We start from the raw sequence: 17,575 nt of genomic DNA on the forward strand, positions 1-17,575 counted from the left end.
AAGGTTCAGGCCCACCCAACAGTAGCACACATTTAGTGGTAGCTGGTGGGAATCCCAAGTTCCGCCAGCTGGTAATGAAAACGCTATTCTCCACGATACTGGCACCTGCGCATGCTCAGTTTTCAGCGCACGCCTGCTGCAGACTACTAAGGTGGAAAGAAGCGTTTTCCCACCAGCTGAGATTTTTTTTGGTGCTGGGTGAAGGGGAGAACTTGATGCCCACCCACTTCTTGCCTAGGCCCACCCAAAATCTGTTGTCTGGCTACGCCCCTGCTCTGGCACCCTGGCCCTCCCCTCTCCCCTCAGTGACGTGCTGTCAGGTCTTGCCTTTGGGTGCCATCATCTTAAATCCAGCCCTGCACTACTGCTAGTATTAGGCTGATAATAGAAATATGGGGTGGGGGGGGGGAGGGAGGAGGGATGCCACGTCCTCCATGGCACTGAGGCTCTGAGCCAAAGCAAGCTAACATTGTGGCTTGGGACTTGGGAGCAGGGAAAACTGAACTCCCTCTAGCAGGGGAAAAAGGGTGCTCAGATTTTAGCACATGCTTTCCCCCCATTTCTGTTTAAGAGATTAATTTATCATTTCTGGGCTACCCTGCCAGGTTCTCTTTTTTTCTTTATTGCTGTTTCATAAGATGCCCTGTTACTAAGATTTTGTTTTAGCCATATTTGCAGATCTTGTCCTCTCTGATTTTTCACTTATTCTCTCCTTCGCTGGCTGATGCTGCCACACCCTGAACTAGCCCACAATGAACAATCCCTGGCAGAAATGCTTCTAATTCTTACCAGATTTTTCATGAACTAGAGCAATCCGGCATATGCAGAACTATGGGCTGAGAAATTCCGCTGCTGCTCGGCAGCACATGTAGAGCGAATCCAGGATCTGCAGAGACATAGAAGGAGGATGGGAGCAAGGGATTGCGCTGAGCTGAGCACTGCATGATAGGGGATGCCATGGTCCAGAGCACTGTAGGGTGAGGAATTATAAAATCTAATATGCTGTCATGCTAGGGCTGTGTTGGAGTTCCAGAATCCTTAGCAGTCTTGCAAAGTCAAATGTTACGGGATCTGTTATATATCGTTATTGGGATTCCCAGACCTGCAGTGTTGTGGTGCAAAGAGATTACAGGGTCTGATCCAGAAGGTACCGTGATGGGGGGATTTACAGTGAGAGGTTCTAGGATTTTGCAGTTAGGTACTGTATAGCTTCTATCAATATTCATGAAAAGACCTGAATACAAGTAATATCTGAATCCCAGAAGTTCTTAACCTGATCTTGCTTGTGTCACTGCTACCAAAATGCACAGTTTTATACCCAAATTGAACCTATTAAAGAAACCATAAAGCAGAAATTGATCTGATCCTTCATCGAGGTCCTGTGCTGGGTTTCTCCAGGGCTCTTAACCTACTGCTGGTATGACACAAGTTTGCTTTATGGTTTACCGTAGGTTTCATTTCCATATTCATTGGGGATAACCTACAAATCTAAGAACCTCCTGGAGTGGTGATCAGCTCTCCAATCCCAGATTTTAAAAAGCTGGGCCTCGGAATGCCAGTGCTTGGGGGGCTGCAAGCAACTCTGGTATTCAAAGAAACCAAAATAAGCAAATTCACCAGGTGTAGGTGGTGTTTATAGAACTGGTCCTGAAAATGAGGTTGGTTACGGATTTGGGGGGCTAGAGTTGTGCTTCCCCATTTGATAGTAAGTGGGCATAGAGAGACTATGGTGATAAAAGGTGATTGGATGAACCTTGTGGTCCTTTTCTGTTTCTGTGTTGAGAACGCAGCCTTCAGTAATCTCAGGTCCTTAGTATCGACAATATCCCAGTGCCTGACCTGGGAGGGGCTCAGTGACGTCATTTCTAAAAGTATTTTGGGTCCTAGCTGTAGTTTCACTGCACAGTGTTGACACACCTTTACAACAGGTTACAGAAATCAGGGCAGAGAAAGCAAGTAGGGTGACTTCTGTCTCGCTCACCCAGTTCCTTATATATTTTCTTTGTGCTTGTATTTCTTTTGCCAGAATTCATGAGGACACTTTTCCAAAGTGTGATATGTGCATAAAGTCTGCATCGGACCGTGTGGCAGAAAGCATAGAGAGAGAATGTGAGAGAGAAAATGTGTCCAACCAAATTCTCTGCAGCAGGGTGGGGTCGCCCTGTCTGTCTTCCAAAGCTCTCTTTTCAGAACGGGTTTGTCAAGTTGATTTTTTTTTTTCCAGCCAGGTGCCATCCCTTAATTTCTGATCACCTGTAATTTTTGGGAGGAGCCACCCAGAAACTGCCCTTTCCTACATAACACCAACCTCCCGAGCCAGCGCTGTCATTTCATCTCAACAGAAGGGAGCAGAAAGTCAAGGCCACACACTAATTCTGAAGGCTTTACGGGGACCTGGGAGGTGAAGACCACAGACATCTGGCAAGATGTTCAAAATTAACAAGTCCCCGTCCAAATCGCCGACCAAGGCCAAGCAGAGCAAGTAAGTCCCTATCCATTCTATTGCACTTACTTCTGTGTTTTTATTATCTTGAGAGAACTCTGATGTGTCACATTAAAGAGAAAAAAAAAAAGGTTTCTGATGATTATGTTATCCAAATAATGCATCGGCAACGGAGCAAGATCAAAAGTGGCCCAAGAATTACGCAGAACAGAGCAAGAGGGATGGGTTTTGGGAATCGGACCAGATTTAAATGCAGTGGGCTGTCATTAAGAGCTGCTTTATACCTCCCATGAGTTCCTCACCCCTCAAGGGTTTCCGTAGCATAGTCCTTTCATAACAGAATAGACACAAATCTCGTTCAAGCCCAGTATAAGTGCACCTTAAGTTTTTACCAATACCTGTCACCTCTGGGTGCCGCCTCAGTCCCCCACTCCGTGTAAAGCGCAGGAGTCACACAGCACAGGAATAAAGACCATGTATAAGGGAAGGTGGAGCATCCAAGGATTATCCAAAGACTGAATGAATTGTTTTTCCCCAAATTGCCGATTCCTAGAATTTTTGTTTGCTGCCCTGTGCTCTGCTCTTTCTAGATATTTCCAGGTAGTTACAAAAGTAAAGAATATATGCGCTCCCCCTTTCAAAATTGCTTGTGGGAAAATGAACCCGGGGAGCCTTTGCACCTGCTTTTTCCTTTCAGAGCATTGTCCAGAGTTTGAAAGTGCAGAACCTCCATGCTTTCTCATGTTCCCGCACCCTAACCCTTCCCCGAGAAATGCTTCCACTCCATGTGGGTGGGTAATTAAAAAAAAAAAACAACACCTCATGCACAAGTAAATAGCTTATGAAAGTGACCTTTTAAGGGGTCATTCTCAGCCTTCCTGCTAGCTAGTTCCACACAGGTAGCTTATACTAATGTTGCAGAAATCCATCTTCCGTGAATAGTGATGGATCTGAAGAAATGAGCAGTTGGGAGTATTGTAGCTCACTAACAGCGGTGGGAAGGGGTTGGGGAATACATTGCGATAGAGAAAAATGTGAAAAGGTTTGTGGACGCTTGGAATAACCTCCCTAATGGAGGTGGTGGAGACAAGGACAGTAAAGCATGAGATAAGCACATAGGATCTCTGAGTGAGAGGAAGGGATTGTGGAGCTTAGCAGTTATTTATTTAATTTATCACCCTTCTAGTCCACCTATTTTCATAGTTGGTGTTGATGAGCTAACTGGATGTGCTGTATGATATTTATCTGCCATTATGTTTCTGCATAACATTGTTTAATGAAACAGACCCGACACAGGCCGTGTTTCGGCACAGAATGGCGCCTGCCTCAGGGGTCAAACCAGTATTCTCTTTGATAAAAAAGAAATCCCCAAATGTTGGGAAGTCATTATTGCTCTTGGATGCGTCTGGTACAATCTGCTGCCTACTCTGACTTGTTATTAGAACGACCATTTGGAATTTTATTTTCTATCAAAGAAAATACTGGTTTGACCCCTGAGACAGGCGCCATTCTGTGCCGAAACACAGCCCGTGTCAGCAGTGGCGTTCCTAGCCTGGCTGACACCCGGGGCGGATCGCCGATGCGCCCCCCCCCCCCGGGTGCAGTGCAGCCCCCCCCTGGTGAAACTACACCCCCCCCCCGGGTGCAGCGTGACCCCCCCCGGGTGCATTTTTACCTGCTGGGGGGGTGCCGCGCGACTGTTAGCTCCGAGTCTGCTCGTTCCCTCCCTGCTGCTCCCTCTGCCCCAGAACAGGAAGTAACCTGTTCCGCGCAGAAGGAACAGCAGGGAGGGAATGAGCAGACTCGGAGCCAACAGGCGCGCGGCACCCCCCCCCCCCCCCCAGCGGCGTGCACCTGGGGCGGACCGTCCCCACCGCCACCCCCTTGGTACGCCACTGCATGTCGGGTCTGTTTCATTAAAGGTTGTACCATTTGTTCTAGTCTTGGAGGCCCTTTTGTGCTTTTTTTTTTTTTTTTTGCTGTCTTGGTTCATGTATTTTTGGACCCTCTCTCTCTTGCTACCGCATAGCATTGTCCACATTTAATTCTCTCAAAGATAGGTCAGGAATATCCAACAGACGTTTGTGTCCAGTGCTGTGAGGGGCAGAATGCTGGGCATATAAAGAGAAATGAACATTTTTTTTACCATTTTGGGTGTCCAACTCAGCTCTTGGTGGTCTTGTTTCCAGCCGCTGGAGTTAGACATAAGAAAAAGGAGAAGTCAGTTGGCTCGCTCTATTTGTTTATTTCATTTAAAACATTTCCGTTTTGAGATATTTGAGATCCTGATTCTCCTGCTAAGAAAGAGAAGCTCCATGTCCTAGAATGACGTGGAATGGGGTTTGGGGAGACTATGAGAGCGTGTGCGATTGATTCACCATGTTCCTGATGACTGGATTATAGATATGCACAGGAGTCTTAAGTTCTGTGGCTTTTCGCATCCTTCCTAAGGTGCTACTCCTTGGTCTTTACAATCTGCACATTTCATTTCTTCCTTTGAAGATTAGAATTAGGTCCTAGTCAACAGAACACATTGATACAGTCCTGGTTGTGCCCCATTGTTTGCATGGATCTGTAGGGCCAAATATTTTGTGGATTTATGTCCCTAACTTTCTGGCTCTTTTACATAGCTATGATAAGTACTAGCATGTGCTTACTGCAGCAAAAAATGTCGTACTGTGGGGCGTGCTGAGCAGGGGCGTAGCCAGACTTCGGTGGGAGTGGGGTCCAGAGCCCGAGGTGAGGGGGCACATTTTAGCCCCCCCCCCAGCGCCGCCGACCTCCCCCCCCAACATTTTTGACCTCCCCGCCACCGCCACCTTTGACCCCCCCCACAGCGCCAACCGTTTCGACCCCCTCTTCCCCCCGCCGCCGCCGTTGGGAACCTTTGGGTCCCCAACCTCCGCCAGCCAAAGTCTTCTTCTCCAGTGCGGCTGAGTTGCTGATCTGCAAGGGCAGGCTTCTGTTTCTGTGAGTCTGACGTCCTGTAGTCATAATGGAAGTCAAATTAAGAACTTTAATGTACAAATACAACCATAGCCTGATTGTAGCAACGTTTCGCCCGTATGGCTGCATCAGGGGAAGCTAGTTTCCTTCTAGTAAAGCAAATTTGCAAAATAGCTCCTAGACTAGGAACACAACCTACTGGCAATTTTGCAAATTTGCTTTACTGGAGGGAAGCAAGTGTGATCTCATTCCCCTCTAACTGCCACTGACGCAGCCTTACAAGCGAAATGTGGCCACGTTGGGATCTGGCTGTATTTGTGCATTAAAATTCTGAATTTGACTTCCAGTTGCCCACGTCTTCTATTTGGTGATCTACCCTATGTATGCGTTTTTAATTCATGTCCCTAATTCTATATGTGCTGCTCAAAATTGCACACACAATTTAATTGATAAATGAGCCAAGTAGCGCTAATTGGGCACTAATAAGTTATCGGCGCTAATTGGCATTAATGTAAATTTGCGTGCACCATCTTTCGGTGCTGGGATCCAAAAATGGGGTGCCGCCATGGGAGGGGGCATGGGCGGATCAGGGGCACTCCTGAAATTTGTACACAGTTTTACTGAATAAGGGAGATCCACGCCTAACTTAGGAGTGCGGACTTCCACCAGGTTTTAGTTGGGTGTAAATTGCTTATGCCCGAAACTGGGTGCAGCACCAAACACTATTCTGTAAATGGTGCCCAACTGAGTTGCCATGTTCCCCTCCCCCCCCCCCCCTCCCCCGGATGCTATATAGTGCACTTAGATTGAGGTGCCAAAATCGGCGCAGATTCTATGATTCTATAACACTGCGCATAACTTAATTGGCTTAGCAAGCTTATGAGCACTGATAACGGCACTTAACAAGCAATTATGAGCACTAATTGGCACTGATTAGAATTTAGGTACACAACTCGCTAAGCGTATTCTTTAGCGATGTGCGCTGAACTTCTAACATGTGGAGGCAAAAAAAGGGCGTGGTTATGGGCGGGGAAATGGGCATTTCATGGGTGTTCCAAACTTTAGGTGCCTAGTTATAAAATATGGCCTAATGCACCTACACCTATACGCTGAGATTTACACCACGTTTTTGTTGGCATAAATGGATGCGCATAGAGATCGGCGCTGAAATATTAACTAAGCATATTCTGTAATTGATGCCTAAATCTAAGTGCCAGTTATAGAATATGCTTAGTCAGCACTGATTTCAGCTCTGATTTTTTTTTAAGGCACCATATATAGAATCTCCTCCTTTATGTTCAATATTTTTATTAGGGTTTTAGTAATACAAACATACGAAACGGATCAATTGAGTATCAAATATGTGCAATAACAGTCCAAAACACAGTGGAGGGCCTGTGCTCTGATAACCCCCACCAAAATAGTGACATAAACACCACAGGGCCGCCGAGAGACTGAGCCGTGTCTGGGGCAAGGCTGCCCCCGGGGCCCCTGCCGCCGCTGCCCCCCCTATTGCTACCACTGTCGCCTCCCTCTCCTGCTCTCAGGCCGCCGGCGCCGCAGTCCCCAGTCTCCACCCGCCCAGCCCCATCGACAGCCCCCCTCCGTCCGCCACCGGGCCCCCTGCATTCAAATCGGCAGCGCCTCACCTCCATGTGAAACCGGCTTATCGGCTCCCTTCGGGCATTCCCTCACTGTGTCCCGCCCTCGCAGAAACAGGAAGTTACATCAGACGAGGGTGGGACACAGTGAGGGAAGGCCCGAGGCGATCCGCCGCTCTCAAACAGACGTGAGGCGCTACACTGCCAACTAGAGATTCTCCCTTTTCCAAATGCAGGGGGCCTGGTGGCAGACAGAAGGGGGCCACTGATGGAGCCGAGGGCAGGCAGGTGAGATCGGAGCCTGCAGCGCCAGCGGCCTGGGAGCAGGAGAAGAAGAGAGACCCCGGCGCCAGGCCCCCCTTGGAGGCCCGGGCCCAGGGAATTTTGTCCCCTCTGCCCACCCCCTTTCGGCGGCCCTGAAACACCAGACTCCACCAATGCGCTTAGTGTCAATTTTTAACAGTTCCCAAATTTGGGCACCGTTTATAGAATTGAGCCCTCAGTGGGCAAGGCCAGGGATAGAACCACCTTTTCGGTCAACCGGCTTTAGGTGCAAACCCCATTTGCAAAAGAAGGAACCATAAACCGAGCCTGCTGGTTAACTCAATAATTAGGTCTGAAATCCATTCAGGAAGGGTCATTATGATTTTGGGTTGGGTACAGTTACAGCGAAATGTCTTTCTTTATGCAGTGAATGCGAGAGTCTTACTGGTAGAATCCCATGAAATGTAGAAAAGGATTTCTGGAGCATCTTCATATTTAAGTTTCCATTTAAATTTAGCTATTCTTCAGAGGAAAAAACAGAGTGAAAAATGAAGCTTATGTCTTATTAAATAAGTTTAAATAGTACGAGCAGGAGAATACTTTGCAAGGTTTCTTATTTAAATAGTAATTTAATGTCAATATTTGGAAAACTTTTGTCAGCGCAAAGACAAACACTTCAACCCTGGGGTGCTGTCTTTATGTGTAAATCTTTTTATTGCAACTTATACAACAAACTGCAATTGGATACAGTAGCCACCATGTAAATAAAAATAGAACTGCAATAAGAATCCAGTAATGAAGGGAGCAAAAATGTCTCTTATTAACCCCATGCAACTCTTCCCTTCACAACAAGCAAAACGTGGCCATGCTGGGCTCTGGTTGTATTTGTGCATTAAAGTTCTGAATGACTTCCATTATGCCCACGTCTGGCCGGTTTCCTAAAGGATAAGTCCATAGACCGTTACTAAATGGACTTGGAAAAATCCACAATTTCGGGAATAACATGTATAGAATGTTTGTACGTTTGGGAAGCTGCCAGGTGCCCTTGACCTGGATTGGCCGCTGTTGGGGACAGGATGCTGTGCTGGATGGGCCTTTGGTCTTTTCCCAGTGTGGCATTACTAATGTTCTTATTTGGTGATCTACCCTATGTAGCTCCATCCCTGGCCGCCTTCAAATCCGGACTAAAGACCTACCTGTTTGATGCTGCTTTTGACTCCTAACTTGTCACTTGCTCGTAACCTTTATCTTGTCTTCCTCTCTTCAATAGTCCCTTTCCCTATGTGTCCTTCTGTCTGTCCTACCCTTATCCTTGTTGGTCCTGTCAGTCTGTCCTGATTTAGATTGTAAGCTCTTTTGAGGAGGGACTGTCTTTTCTTCATGTTCAATTGTGAAGCGCTGCGTACGACTGGTAGCGCTATAGAAATGATTTATAGTAGTAGTAGTAATGTATGCAATTTTAATTTGTGTCCCTAATTCTATATAGGGTCCTCAAAATTGCACACGCAATTTAATTGATAAATGAGCCACATAGCGCTAATTGGGCACTAATAATCAGTTATCTGCGCTAGTTGGCTTTAATATAAATTTGCGTGCACCATCTTTAGGAGCTGGGATGTGAAAAGGGGGCACCGCCATGGGAGGGTCACAGGCATATCAGAGGCATTCCTGGAATTTTGTGCACAGTTTTACTGAATAAAGGAGAGCTACACCTAATTTAGGAGTGCAAATTTCCACCAGGTTTTAGTTGGGTGTAAACCCTTATGCCCAAAATTGGGCACAGATCCCAGCATCAAACACTATTCTGTAATAACTCCCCCAACCCTGCATCAAATGCGTAGAACAGTTGTGCCAGAGGCCTGTGCTCTTATAGCCTCTCGCAAATTCAAAGTACCCCCCTCCTCTACATATTCCCCAAACCATCTAAATTAATTACCCCCTGCGTCTAACCACCCCCTGAATCTCCCAAATTCCTCTGTCCCTGATTAGATCTCCTAATCCCCACCCCCCTAAAAAATATGGCAAAGATATATAGGTCAACCTTATCAAAACCGTACCATACTTCAGGCCCTTGGAGACAAAGTTTGAATGTACACCTCCCAAATCATAAAAAAAACCTTTTTTCCTTTGGTTTGAGGTAAAAGCCACATCTCAGGCCTTTAAAAGCATCAAATTATGAAAGGCTCCCCTCCAAGACCAAAAGGCGCGTGGATGTTCCTGTGTCCAATGTTATAAGATACACTTCTTCCCCACCACTCAAGCCTTAAGGACTAAAGACTTCCCTCCCCTGCCCAAAATTCCACACCTGTTCAGCTTCCCAAACAATACCCCCCTAGGAATGGCCATCGCAGGTTTGCAAGAATGCTGCTTAAATATCCCATGATAGTAACCCAAAAGATTTGAATGTAGGACCAAGACCAAAGAGCATGAGAAAATGTGCCCTCCACTATCTTGCATTTGAAACACATAGGCAAAGAGATACATCCAGCATGACCCACTTGGACTTGAGAATACTATGCCCTAGGTAATGGAAATAAATCTCTACAAAACTGCACTTTGGTCCGCACCAGGAATTGAACATAGGGCTCTACTGACATCTAAGATGTCAAACCCAGATTTAATTCTGCATTCTAGTTACAACCTATCTCCTCATGTGTTTTTGAGGCAGCTGGACAATCTCGAGGGGATCAGCAAGCAAGCTGTTTTAAAGGATTAGACTGAACGCTGTTTAGAAGGAGATAGTGTAGGTTTAAATAATTCTAGATGATTTAGATTTTGTCTTATAAGGAATTCTGATTTCTGCTTATTTTAAAATATGTTTTATTCTATTTAATTAATAAGTTCTATTTCTATGTAGAATATCTTTTCAATTCAGTGTTACATCTTTGTCTGACTTTTCAAGTGAGATTTGTCTGCAGTTTAAGAGGTCATCATCTGGTTTGAATTATCCACAGTCCTAGCTAGTTCTGTGTATGAAGCTAATAGGTGAAAGAGGTCAGGAAAAGTCAAGTTTTCTCCTTGATTGATTAGCTAAGTGTAGGACTGGTCTCCTGAAAGTAATAACAAACCATGTCTGTGTGCCATTAAGTAAGATTGGCCCCTTAATGAATGCCAGAGTCCGGTTAGTATTTTAAGCTATGACTGGGAATCTGAGAATTTAATAATAATAAAATGCAGGAGATAGGTGCCACATTGTCTAGTTTGAGAGGCCCCAGGTCATAGGTCAGTTTAGGAAATATCTCAAACCTATGTAACTGATATTTTTGAGTAAATGTATAGAGATAATTAGTTCAAGACAGGGTAATCAATCTATTCTTTACCATCTGGTGAGAAAGGGGGGCTAGAGGGGTTTAGGAACAATATAAAGGAGAGCAGAAGCAGCTTACATAAGAGAAGGAGCTGAGATGAGAGAGACAACAGACAGGAGAAGACAGGAGGCAGGATCCAGAGAGCTCAGAAGAAGAGACACAGAAGGACAGGACACAGAGAGAGCTAGTGCTGATGTCCTACTTTGTTTAGCAGGCAACGCACAACAAATTGTCCGTCTCGCTTTTACATAAGGCAACCTACGAGGTTCTGCTTGTTCAAAGAAATCACTAAGTTTGATTCCCTAATCTGCCATAATGACTGCACATAGTGGGAAATCTGTATGTATGCACCAAAAATCCATTTGACGGACCTGGGTGTTTTGCAACAGAGTATTAAAAAAGGTACCATAGCACCCTCCCCTTGTAGGTTGTGAGCTAGCAGACTAATGCCCCCTACCGCCCATCGCCTAAACACCTCTGACATCATACCTGGGGCAAAGTCAAGATTCTCAACTATGGGGAGTAAATCAGTAGAAGAAGGATTGTAAACCCCAGCAACAACAATACCCAATACAGGTAGACAAGAATAATATGTTATTCATAGTGGCTCAGATGCTCATAATAAGAACAATGGATCAAAAAAAAAAAAATATATATATATAAACGTTCCATCCCCCAGTGAATCCCAGTTGAAATGTTTTCCATCTCAAATGACTCATAATTGAATGTTCAAATTTACAGGCAGCCATGCTGTCCTGAAGAAAAAAAAGTATAACTTCATGCAACAGGGTTCAAGAATCTCACTTACACAGTTTGTATAGTATGCTCATACAGCATCACAGCTTCATCCAAGCAGTGAACCTTGGCATAATAAGTGTCCAGTTATCCGTAATTGTAATTTACAAAAGTCATTACTTATCTTAAAATTCAAAGATTAGAAGCCAAAACTCTCCAACCCATGGTTCTACAGAGCTCCGTTTCGTCATCTTCTTCAGGAACCCCGGTAGCAAGAGTTAATGCAATGAAGGCAAGCAATTTCAAAATGGCGCTGGAGACAAGAGGGATAAGTAATTTGGACTTACCATCATTGAATACTGTTGTGTTTTTGCAATCGTATTTGGAGTCTTTTCTCTTTGGGGACATTTTTCTTGATTTTGGGATGGTTTAATTAACTTCACTATTGTGCACATACAGAAACGGTGAACTTGAGGATGTATCTAGGCATCAGATGTTAGAGCAATAAATAAAATTGCTCGGAGTTCTTGCTTTCCTAGCAAGCTTTAGACGTTGGGTATGCCGGAGCTTAGATAACTGAGTCACCTTTTTCCTCACATTATTATTTGTTTGCATCCCTATTCTGTTTGTTTGGAGGATAGTCTCTTGTTGTCATATCATGTGTGCACATGGGGCTGGTATTTACAGAGCAACCATGTAGTTACTGGTTAACATTTGTGCAACTATTTTAATTATCGTTCTTTTTAGCAGTTCTATGTTGTAAACCATGGAGCCGGGACCCGCTTGACCCCATCAACCCACCCCCACCCCCCTTCCCAAAGTCCCCTGTAATAACTCTCTTGATAACCATTATGGTGTAACATAGGCCGCAGCTTACTTTATTAAACAATTCAACTCCAATGTACTTAAACAACCAACACTTTGTCCCGAGCTACATATGTCCAAGTTTAATGCCAACTGTGCCCCCCCCCCTTTTCTACCGTTCGCCAAGTCAGCAAAACGGCCATCATCCAGGCTCCGCCTTGGCAGCAAGAATCCTTCGCCATGTGGACCTCCACACGTCTCCCGGGTCGCCCAACCCGCTTTTCAAGCTCTGGTTCGGCCCCCCCCCCCCCCCCCGAGCCAGGCCTCCTGTAGCTCGGGTTTGCTGTGTTCTTTTTGCCGCTGCGACTGCCCTTGCCTTTCACCTGAAACACAAACAAAACAATCCATTCCTCCCACCCCCCGCCCCCATGGGAGGGTGGGCAAACACCTCCGCGGTTCTCTGGAGTGCCTTCCCTACATCACCACGTCTTGCCTCACACTCTCTTCTTGCTCCTCCCCCCCTTCCCTTTCCTCCAATAAGCATCCGCTGTCCTCTGCCTTTTACAAACCCCCCAATCCCGAGCCAGCATGCCTCCACTCAGTTCCCGTGTACCTGTGCTCCGCCCCCTTCCCTCCGACTTCCTTCCGCCTCGAGGCCCACGCTCGCCGGGCCCGCCCCACGTTTAAATGGCCCCATCAAGACCAGCTGTCGGGGTCACTATTCATTTTCACTTCGGTCCTGTTTACTAAGGAGCACTAGTGGTTTTAGCGCGTACTAAAAATTAGCACATTCTAACCGTGTAGATGCCCATAGGAACATTATGTTTAGTGTGCGCTAAAAACACTAATGCACCTCTAGCGTGGCTTAGTAAACAGGGCCCTTAGTCTGTCATTCATTCATTCAGTATTCACCTACCTGTCATTGTTATTCATAGAGTTCCTGATTTGTACATTCTGAGCTTAGTAACTTCAATTTACACCTGCACCATTTACAACCTCAGTTCATTTTAAAGGTATAACCATTTACTAGAAGAAATTCATGTTTCCCTTGGTTTTTACTATATGAAGCGTATCGGATAAGGGCAATTATTAAAAAAACGCGTATGTTATGTTTTACTTCTGCCTGTATTATGCAATATTTGTTTTTCACTTTTTCACGTGAAGGATTTTTTTGATTCATATAATTGTATTATCATTATAACCAATGTGTTATACACACATATTTGTATCCTTCATGTTTAGCAATTTTTATGTATTTGTATACTTACAATTTGCCTTTTGTTTGAGGTCATATGCATGTTTTATGATGTTGATTTTTTTTATGATCCATAATAATATGTTTTCATGAGTTCATTTTTATGTTTAATGTATGTTTATATAATTTTCATGTTTTCATAAGGTTGAAAGACACCCGATGCAGGCATAGATGCCGAAACATGGCTGTGTTGAGTCCTCTCAATAAGTGGATTTGAGACCATTTATTACAAAACAAATTTCTACATTTTATATTGTTTGCAGTTGCATGTTTAGGTGCCTCACTTTTTCTTCTTTTTTGTTGCTGTATACCCGTGAGGCCAGCATTTCTTTTTTTTTTTTTTTTTTTTTTTTTTGCTCCACTAGGCTTGTAATTAAACCGTCAGTAGAATGGAAGTATGACCTAGTGGTACCATGGAAATGTTAGTATGGTAAACTGGAAAGAACAGTGGTTATGACCCAAATAGCAGTGGTGTGGCTATATCAGGCTTCCAAGAGGCAGGGGGAAAACCTGTCTTGAGTGACCATTGAAACATAAATGCCAGTGACCATGGAGAGGCTGGATATTTTGAGCAATTGAGTATGGAGAGGCTGGATATTTTGGAAAATAACAGCACTAGTTTTGATAGCTGCAGAGAGTATTAGAAAACTAGGAAATAAGACACTGAAGGGGGCCTGGTGTTGGATTTAGTGCTGGCCTAATAAGAATGATAGAAGATGGCGGGGCCTGAAATGACCTACCAGTGGAGGTGGCAGAGGCCAGTACATTAAAAGACTGTGAACGTGCTAGGAAAGGGGTTGAAAGTCCAAGTAAGGTATAGAGGATGGGGAGCTAGTGTTGCACTGAGAATGAAAAATTTCTAGACTCATTTCCTGAAAAGGGGAAATCACAGCTGGGCAGACTGGGTAGGTCAGTTTGGTCAGAGTAGAGGAGCAGTGGACTGAGAACCCGGAGAACAATTCCCACTGTGGCGTCTTGTGATCCTAGGCAAGTCCCTTAGAAGTAGCCTATTGGTTACTGCAGTGGGCTAAGAAGACGGGGAACTGGGTTCAGTTCCCACCGTGGCTCCATGTGATCCTGGTCAAGTCACCTTTCTATTGCCCCAGGTACAAAAACTTAGACTGTGAGCCTACTAGGGTAGAGAAAATACTTGTCTATAATAAAAATGTAACTGCTTTGGTTGTACCACAGAAAGGCAGTACATCAAATCCACTACCCCTCTTTTTCTGACTTCGTTTATTAAATTACTATGTAAGACAGCAACCTAGAAGGGAACCTTGGAAAAGGAAAAAAAATTGTGAAAAAAGAGACACTGGAAGTTGTACCAATAATGGAAAGATGACAGAGTAAGATAGTAGATGACGGCAAATAAATGAACAGTCAGCCCATATTGTCTGCTGAATTAACACAAGATTTTTGTTAGATTTAGGAATTACTTTAGATTTTTCCAGAAATATGAAGCAAAATTTTCAAGTTGGTTTCAGATTTCTTTTGAAATTTGTTTGCATTTCTCCCAAAATCTGCTGCTAAAGAAATCCGAAGCAAATCCACAAAGTCCATCAAATTTCAGTCATGCTGTACTCGCCTAGTTGGATGCCTGATCCCTCAGGTTTGCCCCAGAAAGTAGGAGCAGCCAAGCAGACAGCAGGAGTTGATCTTTCCAGTAGGACAAACATTGTCAGGGGACGGTATTTCTGCTACTGATCAATTACAACCTAGAAATCATAAAACAGACACACACATATACATGGCAGCCTTGAAGACTCAGAATTGAGATTTTTCTTACTAAATGAGCTCATAGGAGCCAGGTTTTCTTTTTTTTTTTCATTTCAAATCTTTATTTATACATGCGTTAGATCATGACAATACATTATCAAAGAACCATTTTTTAACATATTACAATTATCAATCCTAACGTTCAACATGTCTGATAACCTATTCATCTTGCACCCCCCCCCCCCCCACTTTACCCTCCTCCCCCCCCCCCAACTTCTTCCAATTGCATCCCACCTTTTCTGTGTTATAATACAGTTATCCTGATCATATATTAGTTAGATCTCTTATTTTCTGGAGTACATATCTCTCATTGTCCATTGCCGTCACAGCCGAGGCACCATTAACTGAGGAGCATCAAGCTCTACCCCAGCTTGTGACCTCCACGTTTTATGTTTGTCCCATAATTTAAAGAATTGAGTTATTTGTCCATTACGAATCGCTGTCAATTTCGACATCTGGTACAGGTAATCCATTTTATGTATCACTTTTATCGTTGGTGGAGCCACCAGACTCCTCCATGGTGCAGCCACATTTATCTTGCTTGCCACCAGAAATGTAGTGGCCAGTTGATGTAACGTTATTGTCAGTCCTTGTGGCCTAAAATGCAGTAAACATTGATAGGAGCCAGGTTTTCAAAGGGGTTGTAGGTTCTAAACACAACACAGATTACCTCACCCTATACACAGCGAAGGAATATGATCAGTCCTGGGATACTTAAGCTATCTACTGTACTCACAGAATTGGTGCCCATGAATGAATGAGGTAGGAAAGGTGAGGTGGGTTTATGGTGTTCTTTCCTTCCGCCCCGCTAGCTATAGAGTTACACAGAAACTGCTATAAATGTTCTGACCTGTCAGAGTGGCTGTGTCTAATGGTTCCCTCTCCCAAGATGTGAGCAATGGTAACAGGAATGTCGGGGCGGTGCTGAACTATTTACAGTGACAGTGCTGCCTAGTTCACTTGACAGGACTTGAAGGAGTTGGATAGGGTGTAACTCAATAGCAAAACTCTTCTAAAAACAGACTTTAAGAAACTCCGGTGTTTAGAGCAGGATTTTCATGTGAGTGGGTGGGGGAATTGGGCCTGGGCTTTTCAATGTCTGTGAAGGGAGTCTACTTTTTCCCTTTGATGTCTGACATTCTCATGAACTGTCTTGAGTCATTTTGGAAGCACTGAGATTTTCTCGCTGCACATTCTTTCAAAACGTATTCAGAGCAGTTGTTAGTGGTCCCTTCTAAAATTATGATGTGTTATGCCTAGACTGTGGAAAATGTTCAAAAAAAGTTCAAGTTTGTTTATTCTTGATATACAGCTGAATTTGCATAGTGTCTCACCGTTTTACAATTCAAATAACGAGTTACACATATAAAAAGAAGGAAATTAAAAGAATAAAATAAGGTAGGAAGGAGTCATGTGTCATGGTTACATTGCACAGAAGTAGAGGTTACGAGAACCGAGTACCAAATCCTTTCCCCTCTGTGCTCTGTGCCAGGTTACCAAAAGGGATGTGTTACACTTCATAAGCTTTTTGGAAAAGATAAGCTGTCAGATCCCTTTTAATAAAGGAGGTTTCCTGTTTGAGATAAGAAAGGAGATTGTTCTAAAGAGATGGACCAATTATACTGAATATAGAATGATGAATCGAATATATTTGAATGATGATATCGCAAGTAAGTGTGATTGAGCAGAGCATAATGTCCTCATAAAGTATGTGAGGGCTTTTATTCTAAAACATGGCGCCTACATTTTCGTGCCAACGGCATGTGTAATATTTGTAGCACTTAGGACTATGTTTACTAAAGGGCATTAGGATTTGCAGTTTACACAGATTTTAGGGCACTTGAACTACAAATCTAACGCTATTCTCTTTGGGGGAATGTCTTACATAAGTACATAAGTATTGCCATACTGGGAAAGACCAAAGGTCCATCGAGCCCAGCATCCTGTTTCCAGCAGTGGCCAATCCAGGTCACAAATACCCGGCAAGATCCCAAAAATGTACAAAACATTTTATACTGCTTATCCCAGAAATAGTGGATTGTCCCCAAGTCCATTTAATAATGGTCTATGGACTTTTCCTTTAGGAAGCCGTCCAAACCTTTTTAAAACTCCGCTAAGCTAACCGCCTTTACCACATTCTCTGGCAACGAATTCCAGAGTTTAATTACACGTTGAGTGAAGAAAACTTTTCTCCAATTCGTTTTAAATTTTACTACATTGTAGCTTCATCGCATGCCCCCTAGTCCTGGCAATTATGTCACGACTCAGATGAGCCCTTGGGCCGCAGCCGAGTTATTATTAGCAGTATTATTACTACTTTCAGGATTTTGCACAGCCTGCTTTTGGCTGGGCTTGGCAATATAAATATTGGGCCCTTCCAAGAACCTGGGATATTCAGAGATATTGGCGCAAGATTGGGCAGTTCCAAGCAGTGCAGCCTTCT

At 44.2% G+C, this 17,575-nt stretch overlaps 1 protein-coding gene across 1 annotated transcript in view; it reads left to right on the plus strand.

The window, feature by feature from the left end:
* Window positions 1–2,273: 2,273 nt before the first annotated feature.
* Window positions 2,274–17,575, plus strand: part of EVPL (envoplakin) — a 90,407-nt gene continuing 75,105 nt past the window's right edge. The window contains exon 1 of the mRNA XM_030208224.1: window positions 2,274–2,482. Coding sequence (XP_030064084.1) covers window positions 2,427–2,482 — 56 coding nt within the window. The 5' untranslated portion in view covers window positions 2,274–2,426. The remainder of the gene's footprint in view (window positions 2,483–17,575) is intronic.

Source organism: Microcaecilia unicolor, chromosome 6 (genome assembly GCF_901765095.1).
Source record: "Microcaecilia unicolor chromosome 6, aMicUni1.1, whole genome shotgun sequence".
Taxonomy (NCBI): Eukaryota; Metazoa; Chordata; class Amphibia; order Gymnophiona; family Siphonopidae; genus Microcaecilia; species Microcaecilia unicolor.